Source organism: Pteropus medius, unplaced genomic scaffold, assembly GCF_902729225.1.
Source record: "Pteropus medius unplaced genomic scaffold, Ma_sr-lr_union100, whole genome shotgun sequence".
Taxonomy (NCBI): domain Eukaryota; kingdom Metazoa; phylum Chordata; class Mammalia; order Chiroptera; family Pteropodidae; genus Pteropus; species Pteropus medius.
The window spans coordinates 10,999,704-11,016,735 of NW_024340692.1; the positions used below are offsets into that span (position 1 = coordinate 10,999,704).

The window sequence follows — 17,032 nt, forward strand, 5'->3', positions numbered from 1 at the left end:
CAATGCAGTCCTCAGCACCTTAGTGACCACTCCTAGGACCCTGAGCATATCACAACTACTCCTGTCAGGACTCCCTGCTTCCACTCCGCCTCCCCCGACAAATTCATTCTTCACACATAGAAGCCACAGTTATCTTTCCAAATTATTGTCACAAAATGACAAATAAACAAACAGCCACCACATCCTCTTCTCCTCTCTAAGACATCAATGTTTTCCACTGTACTTACAATAAAACCCCCAAAACCTTGTTATAACGAGACAAGCCCAACACCACCTGGCCCCTTCCAGGCCCCTTACCTCACTTACAATCCTCTTCCCTTGCTCACTGAGCCCCAACTCCACAAACCATCTTCCTATTCTTCCCATACATGAAACTCAGGTTAGCCTCTAGGTCTTGCTGGACTTGCTATTCTTTCTGTCCCCACATCTTGAAAGGTTGGTTTCTTTACATCCTTATCTCACCACCCTAACATGCTTCCACTAGAACATAAATTCCATGGGAACAGGAGCTTTGTCTGGTCTGTCCCCTCACCTCCCCTCACACATGGTATAGTGCCTGGTACATAGCAGGCACTCTCCACATTTGGTAAACAAAGAACTGAAAACAAAATAGAATAGGCAAATCAATAAGAGAAGGAAAGTAGTCAGTGCCTAGGTCTATGGGCATGGTAGGGAATAAAGACTGACTGCTAATGGGTACAGTTTCTTTTTGGGGTGAAGAAAAGTTCTGGAATTAGATATCAGTGATAACTGCATAAGTCTATGAATACACACACCACCAGTGAATTACATACTTTAAATGGGTGAATTGCATGGTATGTAAACTGTATCTCAATATTAAAAAAAAAAATTTAGAAGAAAAAACAGAACAGAGGAGGGAGAGAGAGAAGGAAAGGAGTAGTGGTTATTAACTGTCCTCTATGAGAAACTGATGAAAGTTAGGAATATTCTCACATCTCTAAAATCCGTATATGGTTCTCTGTGGTTTCTATGAACTGCTTTTGTTTTTTTTAAAAACAACAACAACAACAACAACAAAAAAGCCCAGAAAACAATCTAATAGAAAGCGTTAAAAGAAAAATACAATAATTAATCTTCTTTGAAGAAACCAAGTGCTCCATATGGATTAACAAGAACAAAGCTTCTGCAAGAAACAATTCCAGTTTAAAGGAATTGAGGATAATCACCTTTGCAAGGCCTGCCCGATGGGCTCCTTTAGACTCCATGTATGCGAGGTATTTGTTGAACTCCCGGAACTCCTCCATGGAGGGTCTGAAGGTCATGATCTTACAGCTGGGATTCAGACGACTCTCCGTCGGCCCCACCTCCATGATGGCTGGCGTAGTCTCTGCAGAGAAGATGATTTGGTCATAAGCAATGAATTATTACATGGTTAAGGTTGGCGGTCATTTCTCCCAAATGGCACATTAAGTTTCCCCAGCAGGAAATCTTTTAGTTACTTACCACTCCCTTCTACCACCCTATAATTCCCTCATCTCTCTCTGGACTTTTGGAGGGGGAAAAAAAATGCCTCTAGCCACCCCTCCTCCCAAGCTCCTATTCCTGGGATTTAATCACTGACCTAATTATATCACCCGCCTCCTCAAAATCCTTCCTAGTAAGAATGAAGGAATTTGCAAGTTTACAAAAGGTGTTGTTCCTAAGTACCAGTTCTGAAAAAGACTCTCATACATGCATCTGTATTAAGGCCCAGTTTAGGTGGAATAGAACATGGACAATGCAACATCCCCAACACAGAGTTTACTGAAGTATGCTTCCACTTGTCATTACATGCTTTCCTATAGTAACTTCCAACCATCTATTCAGCAAAACTGCCAGGAACCAGGCTAAAGTATCAGAGAGACATAGGAAGGGGTAAGGTATGTCTCCATTATCTACACTCACTTTTTAGAGGTCAAACTGCAATACAAAACTGTACACCTGAGTTACTCAGAAAGGAGCAGAGTTAAGACTTATAAGAAGGTGTAGGAGTTTGCCAGATGATACAAAGAGCAGTCCTGGCAGTGGAAATACTTGGAAGTATTGCAAGTATGGAAAGAAGTTAGTTTGTCTAGGGATCTTAGAAAGAAAAGACTACAGAGGATCAAAGTAGAAAAGTTAGTAGGCTATGCTATGAAAACACGAAATCCTGCTAGCAATGCACAGGATGCTTCCTCAGCAAACATTTACTGAACACCTAGTATGTGCCAGGCAGAGGGACTGCAAAGGTGAATAAGAAGCACTGGTGTTTCTCCCCCAGAAAGGCGTCCCACCCCCATCCCACTTCCAGATGCAATAACAGTGCCTGGCATCCAACAACTCAAACAACAAATCTTCTTGGAACAAAGTTTTCCTTTTATTGATTTTTTAAATAAATTTAACTTGCCTGACCCCCAAAAAATTGGGAAGTGAGGGATGAAGGGAAAACGTGCAATGTTAAAACAGATCAGGGCTACAGATAAAGATGTGATTATCATTCATTTAAGGTTTAAGTGTCTATCTCACAAAGTACATGTAAGGAAAATGACATATATCAAAATTAAACCCTGCCACCCTTTCGGAACTTACAATCTAAAGGAAAAAACAATCTACATGAAGATATATTAATACATGGCAGAAAATATCCTGTATTACCCCTTCCAAAGGGAGGGGACATGCAAAAGCCAAAATCTCCCAGGCCACCTCCCCACCAGATACATATACCAAATCCACAGGCTGCAGGACCAAAGTCTACCCCTATACAAGAAACAAATAATCCTTGAGAAGCTTCCAAGTCAGTCCCTTACATAACTATTATGGCCTTGTCCTCCACCACAGCCTACACTACACTTTACACTCCAACAATACTCACTGATTTGTTTTTCTCTAAATAAATACAATTCCCTATGCCTTTGCCCAAATTATTCCCTCCCACTGAAGCATCCTTTACTGTTTCCTCACCTGGCAAACTCCTGCCCACTGCCAAAATTCTCAACGCTCTGGAGCAGGCCTAGGTGAACCATCCTGTGTGTTTCAACCTCCCTCTCTGCTTTCCTCTTACAGCAGTTGCCTGTCCCAGTGGCTGACACGTCTGACCACACACTGAGCTCTAAGGTCCTCAAAAGAAAGGCTCTCCATCTCTTTAAATCCTGACATCCAGTCTGGGATCCAGTCTTGCTCATAATATCTGCTGCAATAACTATTTGCTAACTGAATGAAGGAATAAATGCCAAAATGTTATTAAAGTATTTACACAAAATGATACCAAATGCAGGAAAAAGGGAAGTACTGGTCCCAACATGTTACTTAGAAAACAGATTCCTTTGCTTGAGTGGTAAAGAATAACAGAACATAAAATTCTGCATAGTGAGTAAAGGAAAGAAGCCCCTAGATAATCTTTGCAGAAACATTTGGTACAGAGAAGGCAGCGTTACCTTTTCCCTAGCCAAAGAACAAGAGTGGCCTGCCTATTTCTCAAAGCAAAGAAAGAAGCCACTAAAGAAGGAACTGGAAATCCAGCCAGTCATTCAACAAGTAGTTACTAAATGCCAGATTGTTGGGTGGGCACTAAGGAAAGAATGAAATGAAATCCTAACAGTAGTAGAATGAAACAGACAATAAATAAGAATAAGTGCTCTGAAGAAGAAACCAGGGTAAGTGGATATAAAGTGCAAATAGGAAGTGGGGATATTTTATACAGGGTAGGCAAGGGAAGGCATTGTCAGAAGCCTGAAGGAGGGAATAAATCATGAGGATATCTGGAAGAAGAGCAGTTTAGGCTGAAGCAACAGCTATTCAGCTATTAAAGGAATAGTGAAGAAGTAAGTGTTGTAGGAACTACTAGATAAAGCAAAGGAGAGAATAGTGGGTGAGGAGATGAGGGTGAGAGAGGAGAAGGCATGAGAGGAGATAGGGGTGAGAAAGAAGATAAAAGAGGAAAGTCGTTTTGCATTTTTTTGAGAGGGAAAGTAATCCTGTGCTCCCTTCCTTTCTTGTACATTCCCATTCTAGACACTCTAGTATGCATGTCCATTCAAGGAGATGACACTGCTTTCTAAGGAAAGTTCTTGAGGATTTTAAGCAGAGCAGTGAGCTAGCTCATCATTCTGGCTGTTGTATCAAAAAATGACAAGGTTGGAAGAACAAAGAAAATTTACACCAATCCAGGCAAGTAAAAATGGTGACTTGGACCAGTGGTGAGCAGAGAGAAGTGGTCAGATTGCACATATAGTCTGAACAAAATTTCCTGATAGAAGTGAGAAGTGGTCTAAAAAATAAAATATTGGCTCTGACAAGAAATTGAAGCAATGAGACTATTAATATATGCAGCAAATTAATAACAATCAGAATTAAACCTCAGCCCTTGACCTAGTTTGCTAACTGGTCTGTAAAATATACTTTGCCTCTTCCTAGCATCATCATTCCCTTGATTACACAAAACTAGTTCTACCTACAAATTAGATACACATACTAAAGACCTAGCTGGCTTATGGTTTAGACCTTTTTCAACCTGTAAAGTTTAGATTGACTCCATAAAGATTACACGATCATCAAATTTAAGTATGTATAAAATTTTTAAATATGTTAAAGCAGCTAAAAATTTAATATTACTCCCATCACCCAAATCTTTGACAATATGATTGGCAAAAAAGTCTGATGTTGTTTCATTTCTTTGATTATTAGTGATATTGATCATTATTGGATATTTAACTTCATTTCATTTTGCCTACTTACATTCTTTACCCTTAAATGATAGTTTATAAATTTTCTGCTCCTTTAAGTTTTTCCTAATCCGCATTTATCATTATTAAACTTAATCATGCTGCTAGAATCAAAGTCCCAGACCCCCTTCTTTCTCTTTTACCTTTATTTCTCTGAGCCAAGCAAGACAATAGGTATAAAATGTTCTTGCAATAATGCTTCCTGGTCAGAGATTTTAAACTGAAGGTGATGCAATAATCATTTTTTTAATGCTACACCTCTTTAGAGACTGAGTCCCTAAAGTGAGTGACAATGATATCTATGATAACTTTGTTACTTTGTTTCCATAGAGCTGGCTTCAATGTTTTTGAGAACACTTAAACCAAGAACCCTAAGAATTTTTTTCTTAATGAACTAAAGATTTTTTCATTAAGTGAAGAAAAGTCCAGTACTGATTCATGCTTATATAACTCTTCCAAGCTTCTCATCTGCAAATTTTACCTTATCATGAAGGAAAAACATCTGTTCTCCTTATTCTAATAATGTCTTTACTTCGTAATTAAAAAAAGAACCTGAGGCTGGCGTTTTCCTGTTTAATTAAATCTATATGCTATACTGTTTTCCTTATGCATTTCCTGTATTTCTGATCTGTGTCCTGTCATTTAAATAATTTCTGTGAGAAGAGTAAAAACTGATAGCTCTCATCATGGGAGTATTCGTTTCTTAGACAATGGCTGACACAGAACTGGTCTGCACTGCTGACTGCCTCTGAAGAGAACATTTTAGGATATGCTATTGAGCGCAACCCCCTGTGAGATACAACGTTCGGGGCAGGCAGATAATACATTAGGCTAGAAAGAAAATTAACCAAGGCAGTTAGAAGAGAACACTACTCGAGCCTCCTCCACGGTTTCTTATGAGGTCTCACCCAAACCCTAGAGGCCATTCTTTTCAGTCCTCACTCATTCCTCCTTCCCTACAGTGAGATTTTAAAAGGAATTAGCAGCCAAGGCTCAGGCCAGGCAGATGCTACTACCCTGCTCTACTCCAGCCACTCTACTCCAGTGTATGCTTTGCAGACTGCCTCGGTCAGGCATTGTTATGGGTTGAACTGTGTCTCCCAAAACAGACATGTTGAGACCTAACCCCCAATACCTGTGAATGTACCCTATTTGGAAACAAGGTTTTTGCAGATGTAATCAAGTAAAGATGAGGTCATATTCAAACAGGGTAGACCCTAGTCCAATATTACTGGTGTCCTTATAAGAGAACAGGCAGACACAGAGGGAAGAACACCATGAGACAATGGAGGCAGACTAAAGTCATACAGCTGCAAAACAAGGAATGCTGGCAATCACAAGAAGCTGAGAGACAGGTACAGAAGAGATTTTTCCCTAGATCCTTTACAGAAAGCATGGACCTGCTGACACCCTATTTTTGGCCTTCTAGCCTCTAGGATTGTGAAAGAATAAATTTCTCTCATTTTAAGCCATCAGCCCTTGTGGCAATTTATTACGGCAACACTAGCAAACTAACACAGGCATCAAGGGTCAGACTGGAGGAAAAGAAGTAAAGTGCCACATTCCCCAACCCCAGCTTTATCAATATTGAAACTCATAATACTCTGACTCCCATTGGATTCTTTGATCTTTCTCAACTGGTTCTTGAAAATTTTATGTTGGCCATGAGCACATCTATACATGTATTGAACTACAACAGGGACATCAGACTTTGAAGGCTGCCCTTTTCTGTCATCTCAGGATTAACAGATACGTGGGTCACTCAGGCTGTCGTTGTCACAGAGTAAGTATGCGGAAGAGGGTATTGGAACCAACAAAGCTGCCCTGAGGATTCACCCTTGGCTTCATCTAGGATGACATCCTTTCCTGGGTCAAACTACACCCAGGCCTAGACTTCAGTGGGTCAAGAGAAGCAATTCTCTTTACATGAAATGCTCACAGGGTAACTGCTTCAAGTTGCAAACCTGCCACTTCCTCTAAGGACTAAATCTCACATATAGTATTTAATTTACTTATGTGTGTCCACTTTGGCCTTGCATCAACTTTTCAGAGTCAAATTTTATTTATATCTGTCATTTCCTGGTTTTTCCTTTCTCTATCTCTTACACTACCTTAGTGCCCAACAATAGGGGCCTGGTTGGATCGAGTTGGTTCTTCCAACACAGATCAGGCAACATAAAAGGAATGAGGAATATCTTTAAGTACAGATAGATGAAGTATGAATACAACAATGTTATTGTTTCTACAAAATAGTTATGGTGAATCTTTTGTGCTGGCTGGAAAATTACTGCTTGGCTATCGCCCATGGGAACATAGGCTATCACCCATGGGAACATAACATTCTAACAATAAGCTTTCTGCTTCTGTAGCCCCGCTTGCGCACCTGACCTGTGAGTTGACAGGTAGTAAATAGGAGAAAAATAGACCTTTGTGTTTAAGACAGAATGAGGAATGGGATTTAGGGCTTAAAAACCCTGTACCTCTACATTTCGGGGCTGCTTAATTTGGGGTCTGTGTACTCCTGGCAGACCTAGCTGGCTGAATAAAGAGCATGTTTCCTATAACTCACTGATTTCTGGTGGTCCGTGTGTCTTTCGGGGGCTGGCGGCCACAACACTTTCTCTTTAGGTGAATCTTTTGGAAAGATCCAGTGGAGATTAGATGATCAAAAAAACAAGATGTCAAATGAAATGTCAGAATTCCAACAGTAAAAGACTAGTGGGTAGAGGGATTATTTGTAAAATCTAGAAGGATTTGAAGTGTCTTAACTCTCACTCTACTTTAAAAAAAATAAAAAATAAAAAAATGAAAAAGAACCAAATGTGGTAGATGCTATATGGTGAGTACGGTTTATGCAAAAAAAGAAAATGCAAGACTAAGACTCTAATCTTTACTCAAAGAAAAGGCTTTGCCTTATAACAAAAAAGACAAATAAATGTATAAATTTTAAGTAGAAATAATAGACATGTACATCATTCTTTGTGATGTACATCTTTAACCAAAATAAAAACTATTCAATGTCTTTTGTAAAAAACCATTCTATGTCTTATAACACAGGCATAAAAATAACATCAGGTCAAAAATTGTCAATCTCCCCTCGTGGCTAAACATAATTATTTCTTTTATCTCTTGATACTGCCCAGCCCTCCATCCCTGCTTTAGGAGAAAGTCAAATCAATGATGGAATTTAACTTGAGTTAAAGAAAAACATAAAGCTCTGTGGGTTTATTCTTCTACTGTTGCTATTGTAAATAGTATTTTTTAACCTTTTCTTTAGAAATAATTTCAAACTTACAGAAAATTTTCAGGAATAGAAAAAAAACTTGCATTACACTTTACCCAGAATTATCTATTAATATTCTACCCTATTTGATTTATCAACTTGTATTCTCTCTACACATACACACGTATACAAACATGATAAAGTAAATAGAGTGGAATACTGTGTGTGTATATGTATACGATTTTTTTTCTGAACCATCTGAGAGTAAGTTGCATACATCATGGCCATTTCCCCTGAAAACTTTACTATGCATTTCCTTAGAACAGGGGTCATTACGTAGGTACCGTAGAGTTTTCAACTAATAAGTTTTACATAGATCCAATGCTTGTTCTAACTTCTGTATTCCAATTGCCAAATAAACCAATAATATCCTTTAAAGCATTTTTTTTAGTTCCAGTAGAGAATTCAGTCAAGGATAGGTATTGCTTGTAGCTGTCATGTCTCTGTGGTATTCTTTAATCTGGAATATTTCCAGAGCCTGTCTCAGTCATTAATGACATTGTTGTTTTTTTTTTAATAATCATTTTGTTTTAATATTCAAATAGAAAATTTATTGGGTTTCCAGTCAAGATAGCTGAGTAGGTAAACACTATGCTCACCTCCTCCTATGACCACATTAAAATTACAACTAAATTATAGAATAATCAACCTGGAAAACCATCTGGAAACCAGGTGAACGGAATTCCTACAACTAAGGCTATAAAGAAAAAGCCATATGGAGATTGGTAAAAGGGGCAAAAGGACCAGACAGGCTGGTCCCACACCCATGTGTGGCATTTGAAAATCAAAAGAGCTATCTCAGCTGCAGAGGTCCCCACTGAAGAGTTAGGGATCCCAGGCCCATACTAGACTCCTCAGCCCAAGGCTCCCATGCCAGGAAAAGGAGTCCTCACAACAGCTGGCTGTGAAAATCACAGGGGATTCCATCCATCTGCTGAGATGGACGGCTGCTTGGAACCCAGACATCTTCTTAAAGGGCCCACACACAGACTCACTCGCTCACAAACATTCATCCTGAGATCCAGCAAGAGGACAGTGGATCAAGGGAGCCATACAGGAAGAGACGGAATTCTGTGACTTACGGGTGAAGTCTGCCACTGTCCCTGAGCCTTTCTTCCACACACCCTGCAGGCACAAGCAGGCACCAAATCTGAATCTGCATTAACCAAGTAAACAACACTCACTCTACCCTGGTGACTTCCATAGACCCCACTCCACCCAACTCACCCACGCACGGCCCGTGGCTCTTTCAGCAATTGTGCCTGGGCTGGTACTGCAAACTTTCTTAAAAACTCTCCAAAGACTGCAGGCCCCAGGCAGAAAGTAGCTGTCTTCGGTGTGCAGTGTGCCTTCTGCGGAGTGGCCCCTGACCCAGCGCAGGTGGCAGCCAACCTCAAGTCACACCTTGGCCTCTCCCATATTCCTCCTGGCACAGCACAGGAAACTACTAACTGTGGATCACTTTGTAGCTCCAATCAGGAACTACAAGCAGCAGCTGACCTCGGGCTGCAGTGGAGCCCCTCTCAAGAGGCCCCAGAACCAACACACCCAGTTGCTGCCTTTAGACCACAAAAGAGCACCACCTGATTAGCTCCACCACCCAAATCCTCACAGCCAGTCAGCCTGAGGGCATACTCCACCCACTGGCATGCCAATAGTAATCAAGGATCAACTACAACAGGAGGGTACACACAATCCACACAAAGGACACTCCATGAGCACCCCACTCAGATGACCAGGGAGACTGTACAACTAGGTCCCACGTGATAAGTACTACATAAGGCCACCCGACCAAGACTGGGAGATGTAGCAGAAGATCTACCTAATATATAGGGGGGAAAAAAAAACACAGAGAAGCAGCCAAGAGAAAGAGACAAAGATACATGTCTCAAATGAAAGAACAAGACAAAACTCCAGAAAAAGAACTAAACAAAATGGAGACAGCAATCTACCAGCTGCAAAGTTCAAAACACTGGTTGAAAGGATGCTCAACAAGCTTATGGGAAGAATAGATAAATTCAGTGAGAATCTCAACAAAGAGGTAGTAAACACATACACACAAAACGAAAAACATAGAGACCATAAAAAAGAATGAGTCAGAAATAAAAAATACAAAAACTGAAATCAAGAATACACTAGAAGAAATCAACAGCAGATTAGATGAAGCAGAAGATCAAATCAGCAACTTGGAAGACAAAGTAGCAGAAGAAAAATGAGAACAGCAAAAAGAAAAAAGAATTAAAAAAAAAAAAAAAAGGATACTTTAAGGGACCCTGGGACAACATGAGCATACCATCATTTGCATCATAGAGATACCAGAAGGAGAAGAAAGAAAACAAGAAGTTGAAAAGCTATTTGAAGAAATAATTACAGAAAACTTCCCTAAACTGGAAAAAGACACAAAAGTTTAGAAAGAACACAGAATCCCAAACAAGATGAACTCAAAGAGGCCCAAACCAAGGCATATCATAATTAAAATGTCAAAGGTTAAAAACAAAGAGACAATCTTAAAAGAAGAGAAAAGCAGCTAGTTACTTACAAGGGAGCTCCCATAGACTGTCAGCTGCTTTCTCAACAGAAACTTTACAGGCCAGAAGGGACTGGCACAAAATATTCAAAGTGATGAAAAGTAAGGACCTACAAAGAGGACTATTCTAGCAAGGATATCATTTAAAATAAGAGAGATAAAGAGCTTCCCAAACAAGAAAAAGCTAAAGGAATTCATTACTACCAAATCAGTATTATAAGAAATGTTAAAGGGACTTCTTTAAGAAGAAGAAGGGGGGAAAAAAGAACATAAATATGAATAATAAAATGACAACAACTACGCACGTACCAATAATCACTTTAAATATAAATTAAGGCTCCAAACAAAAAACATAGGGTAATATATTTATAAAACAGAGAGAAAAACAAAAAGAAAAAAATATATATATATACATATATATATCTGTGTGTGTGTGTGTGTGTGTGTGTGTGTATACACATATATGTATAGTAGCTGAATGGATAAGAAAAACAAGACCAGCATATTGTCGCCTACAAGGGACCCACTTCAGATCAAAAGACACAGAAAGACTGAAACTACAGGAATGAAAAAAAGATATTTCATGCAAATAAAAATGAAAAAAAAAAAGCTGCAGTAGCAACTTACATCAGACAAAATAGACTTTGAAACAAAGGCTATATAACAAGAGACAAAGAAGGACACTACATAAAAAGGGATCAATTCAACGAGAAGATATAACCCTTGTAAACATTTGTACACTCATTGTAGGAACACCTAAATTTATAAAGCAAATATTGATGGACATAACAGGAGAGATCGAAAGTAATGCAGTAACTGTAGGGGACTTTAACATTCCATTGACATCAATGGACAGATCATCCAGACAGAAAATCGACAAGAAAACAGTGGCCTTGAATGACACATTAGACCAGATGAATTTAATTGATACTTTTAGAGCATTTCACCTTAAAGCAGCAGAATATACATTCTTTTCGAGTGCACATGGAATATGTTCCACTATAGACCACATGTTAGGCCACAAAACAAGTCTCAAGAAATTTAGCAAGACTGAAATCATACCAAGCGTATTCTCCAATCACAATGGTATGAAACTAGAAATCAGTGACAAGAAAAAAAATGAGAAACATATAAATACCTGGAGACTAAATAACATGCTACTAAACAATAAATGGGTTAACAAGGAGATCAAGGAAGACATCAAAATATACCTTGAGACAAATGAAAACGAAAACACAATGACTTAAAATTTATGGGACACAGCGAAAGCCGTCCAAAGAAAACTATTAGAACTGGTCGATGAATTCGGTAAAGTAGCAGGATACAATATTAATATACAGAAATTGGTTGCATTTTTATTTACCAATAATGAACTATCAAAAAGAGAAATTAAGAAAACAATCCCATTTAAAATTGCATCAAAAAATAAAAATACTTAGAAATAAATTTAACCAAGGAGGTAAAAGATCCTGTACCCAGAAAATTATAAGACATTGAAGAAAGACTAAAGAATCTAAATTTAAAAGAGAGTAATAAAGAAAAAGCCTCCACCATCTCCTCTTTGATGATATCTCAATTTGCAGACAATGTCCTCTGTGCTATATTGGCCAATGAAAGTGGACAACAACTTTAAAAAAAAGAAAGAAACTGAAGAAAATATAAATAGATGGAAGCATATACCATGCTCATGGATAAGAATTAGCATCATTAAAATGTCCATACTGCCCAAAGCAATCCACAGATTCAGTGTAATCCCAATCAAAATATAAATGTCATTTTTCACAGAACTAGAACAAACAATCCTAAAATTAATCCTAAAAGATCCCAAATACCCACAGCAATCTTGAGAAAGAAGAACAAAGTTGGAGGTATCACACTATCTAATATCAAACTATACTACACAGTAACCAAAACAGCATGGTACTGGCATAAAAACAGACATATAGCTCAATGGAACAGAATATAGATCCCAAAAATAAAGTCATGCCTATATGGTCAATTAATCTATGACAAAGAAAGCAAGAATATACTAGGTAAAGAGTCTCTCAATAAATGGAGTTAGGAAAACCAGACAGATACATGCAAAAAAATGAAATCAGTCTACTTTTTTACACCATATACAAGAATAAACTCAAAATGAATTAAAGACTTAAATGTTAAGACCTAAAACCATAAAACTCCTGGAAGAAAATAGAGATAATAAACTCAGAGACATTGCTCTTATTAACATATATATATATTTTGGATACATCTCCTAGGCAAAGGAAAAAATAAATGAGACTACATCCAACTGAAAAGTTTTGCACAGCAAAGAAAACCAAACATCGACAAAATGAAAAGACAACCTACCCATTGGGCAAAGAGATATGCCAATGATCCATCCATTAAGGGGTTAATTTCCAAAATTTATAAAGAACTCATACAACTTAACACCAAAAAAATAATCTAATTACAAAATGGGCAGAAGACCTGAATAGACATTTCTCCAAAGAGGACATACAGATGGCCAATACATATGAAAATATACTTAATGTCACTAATCATCAGAGAAATGTAAATTAAAACCATAATGAGATATCACCTCACTCCTGTCAGAATGGCTGTCATCAATACGTCAAAAACAAGAAGTGCTGGAGAGGATGTAGAGAAAGGAAACCCTCGTGCTTTGCTGGTGGGATTATAAACTGGTGTAGCCACTATAGAAAACAGTATGAAAGTTCCTCAAAATATTAAAAACAGAACTATCTCATGACCCAGCAATTCCACTTCTGAGTATTTATCCAAAGGAATACAAAACTAATTCAAAAAAATATATGTATCCCTATGTTCAGTTCAACATTATTTACAATAGGCAAGATATGGAAGCAACCTAAGTGTCCATCAACAGATGACTGGATAAAGATGTGGTACAATGGAATATTATTCGGTCACACGAAAGAATGAAGTTTTACCATTTGTGACAAATGGATGGACCTAGAGGGTATCATGCTAAGTGAAATAAGTTAGAGAAAGATAGAATACGATATGATTTCACTTATATGTGGAATCTAAAGAATAATATAAATGAACAAATCAGAAACAGACTCATACAGAGAACAAATTGATGGCTGCCAGATGGGAGGGGGTCCTCGGTCCATACACAGTGCACACCAGCCATGCTGTGAATAAGGCAGTGGTGTCTAGGAGCATATCTTGAAGTGCTGGGTAATGTAAAAGTCTCTTTTGGAGGGGATTAGTGGGTGAAAAAGGTGAAGGGAGTAAGAAGGACAAATTGGTAGTTACAATATAGTCATGGGGATGTAAAGTACAGCACAGGGAATATAGTAAATAGTATTGTAATAGCTATATACGGTGCCAGGTAGGTACTAGACTAATCAGGGGGAATCACTTCATAAATTATATTAATGTCTAACCACTATGTTGTACACCTGAAACTAATATAAAATAACACTGCATGTCAACTGTACTTGAAAATTAAAAAATTAACAAATAGAATATTTGTTTTAAAAAGAACATTTCTACTTTAGCATGATATGTTTTAAGCTAAGTGTTTTTCCTTTAGTGGCTGGTACATAAAAATGTCATTTTTAAATTGATCTCATATCCAGCTACCTTACCTATAATCTATTGTTTCCAATAATTTGTGTCTAGATTCTTTAATAATTCTATCTAGTCTATTATATGAAAATTAACATAGCGATTTTTTTGTTGTTTCCTTCACAATACTTATTTTTATCTCTCCTTCTCATCTATTGACCTGACTAGAACATCCTAGTGCTAACGTAATGACAGTGGACTGTCATTATAAGGGGAATGTTTCTTTTATTCATCAGAATAATGTTTACTGTGTAAAGATAGGTACAGGTTAAAAATGTTCTACTACTTTCTGTAGGAGGTTTTTGTTGCTTTCTGTTTGTTTTGCTTATAAATCACAAATACATGTAACATTTTACCAAATGTTTTTTCTATATCTATTATGAGCTTTCACCTTTATCTATTGTTGTGATTAAATATGATTATTATGTTGAACCAACTTGTATTTCTGGAATGTACCCAGCCTGATGATGATGTATTATCAGAATTGTACATTGTGGAATTAACCATGCTAGTATTATATTTTAGGTTTCATAGCCTATCTTCTTCATAAGTTGAGGCTAGCTTGTAACTTTCCTCAGTCATTGTCCTATCTGGTCCTGGTATTAAGACTTGCTAGCCTGAAAAAAATTAGTTGGGAAGTGTTCCTCAAAGAGGGAAACTTTGAGTTTGTGAGGGTTGGAATTCAGTAATATTTCAATAATTTTAGAACTAGCCTGCAAAACCATCTGAACCTGGTATTTTCTTTGCAGTAAGACATGTAACTACAGAATCAACTCTCTTAAATGGTATATTTCTACTACTACTTGAATCCGTTTCAAAATTTATATTTTTCTGGGAAACTGTACATTCAAATACATTAGCATAAGTTTTTCCTGGTCTCATCTGTAGTTCAGTACTCTTTTCAATCCTAATGCTCTTGTCCATTCTCTCGCCCGCCCCGCCCCCCATCCAAAGGTGGAAATCTATAGCTCCTATCAGTCTCAAAAATACATCACACATGATTCAAAAAATAGTTAAGAATCACTGGACTAGAGCCACAGAAGTGGGCTGAGCTGTGACAGCTCCATCAATACTCAGAGGTATCACCCCACTAAGCATGTCATCCTTGTTAATGGTAACTCCTAACCATTAGGAAATTAAACAAATTTAATGTTCCTAAACACTAGGGTGCAGGGTTCTACCAGTTCATTGAAAAACAGGAATGAAAGTGCTCTGATTTTTCATAAAGTTCCATCTTTTATTCCCAGAGAATGCTCTTTCTGCTTTGTTGGTGTTTTTTGGACTTAACATAAGTTTTCTTTGAGAATTTTCATTTTAGAAAAAATGGGTAATTTAAAAGTTTATAGGCCTATGTAAGTCCAACTTTTTTCAAATCTGGAAGTCTGGGACGCAGTGAACTAAATCATCTCTAAGGTACTTCGTGGCCCCAGTGTTATATATGAGAGAGAGGAAGACAGAGTAGAGGGATGGAAGGAATTGATTATTTACATTAACAAAAATCAAGTAACTTACTCAAGTTCAAGTCCTTATTTAACAAATATCTTCCTGGTTTCCAAGCTTTTAACTACAAAACCTCAAACCTTTACCTAGATACATGAATCTTCCAAATGTAACATTCTTAAACCTTTCTTTGTAAAAATGCCTTCCATGTGCAAACCACTTTAACTTCAAATACATCAGCTTGACAAATCAGATAATTAGTCTTATCATTTTCATCCAAAACATGTTTTCAGACCTTTCTATACCTCCTAAATCATTCAATCATTCAAGTGATAACCCTCTGTTTCTATAGCTAAATACAAAGATTAATCAAAGAATTTTGCCTGATAAAATTCTTGACTTCAAGGACCCAGAGACAACATGGAGAAAAGAATATACAACTTTCTTTTTATTTTCCTTTTTTAAATTATAAGAATTTGAGCCAAACTGATGACATATGCTGGGAGCAAGATTTCAAATGCTCCCAATACAACTTTCTTATCTAAGATTGGTAAAGATAAGAGAACTATCTCAAAAATGCAAAACACAAGCATTGACTATTGAAAGAGCCACACTCCCTATGGAAAAGATAATGGAGGTAGACCACAAAGTCATCTCAAGACTCTGCTCATCAATCCCTAAAGAAGTGTCCAAGCAAAAGCAGAAAGAAGAATCTTTGCATTACTAACAGCAGAGGCAGCTAACATTTAACATAATATAACAGAGGGAGCTAACATTTAACATAATATAACTAACAGCAGAGGCAGCTAACATTTAACATAATATAACATCAAGAGGCAGCTAACATTTAACATAATATAACATAATATAACAGCAGTTAACAAACTCACTCAAGGTCACACAGCCTTGAAGATAAACATAGGAGTTAACAGGGATTTTGCTGTAGAGAACTAAATAGGCAGGTAGATAGAAATGGAGGGTTGGATGCTTGAAATATGCTTCCATCTGGCCTTAGGTGCAGAAGCCAAAAATAAAAAGAATTCCTCCCAGGATAACTGCCTAACTTGAAGAAAATTAGAAGGAAAACAACAGTAATAAAGATTGGAAAATTGACCAGGAGTTCCTACCCCTTTGTCAGAAAGTAAAATTCCAGAAGGATGAGGAATCCTAGCAAAATTGACAATACAAGGCAGTATGTAACTCCAAACTCAACTTGAAGGTACAAACATAAATGCCCTAAGAGTGCCTGCGGGAAAGAAAAGACCACAGATGGACACTGTGGGGGAAGGCATAGAGAAGAGGTGAGTTTGAGATGGACCCTGAAGGTCAATAGGATTTAGGTCAAAAAAAAAGTGAGCTATCCTTCTATAGGGGATAGGGAGTACAAATAACAGCTCTTAACATAGGAAAGATTAACTCATTTAACTCTCCCAAGGGCCATACAAGGTAAGTATTAACTATCAAAGCGGCGTGCTCAAACTTTTT

At 37.6% G+C, this 17,032-nt stretch overlaps 1 protein-coding gene across 11 annotated transcripts in view; it reads right to left on the reverse strand.

Moving 5' to 3' along the window:
* Positions 1-17,032, reverse strand: part of KDM4C (lysine demethylase 4C) — a 363,396-nt gene that overhangs the window by 302,554 nt on the left and 43,810 nt on the right. For 10 of the 11 annotated variants that reach the window (XM_039879670.1, XM_039879403.1, XM_039879513.1 and 7 more), the window contains one exon: positions 1,188-1,348. In XM_039879670.1, coding sequence (XP_039735604.1) covers positions 1,188-1,331 — 144 coding nt within the window. In that variant the 5' untranslated portion in view covers positions 1,332-1,348. Of the gene's footprint in view, positions 1-1,187; positions 1,349-9,065; positions 9,085-17,032 lie in introns of those variants that run through there. The other variant, XM_039879829.1, reaches the window with a different exon arrangement.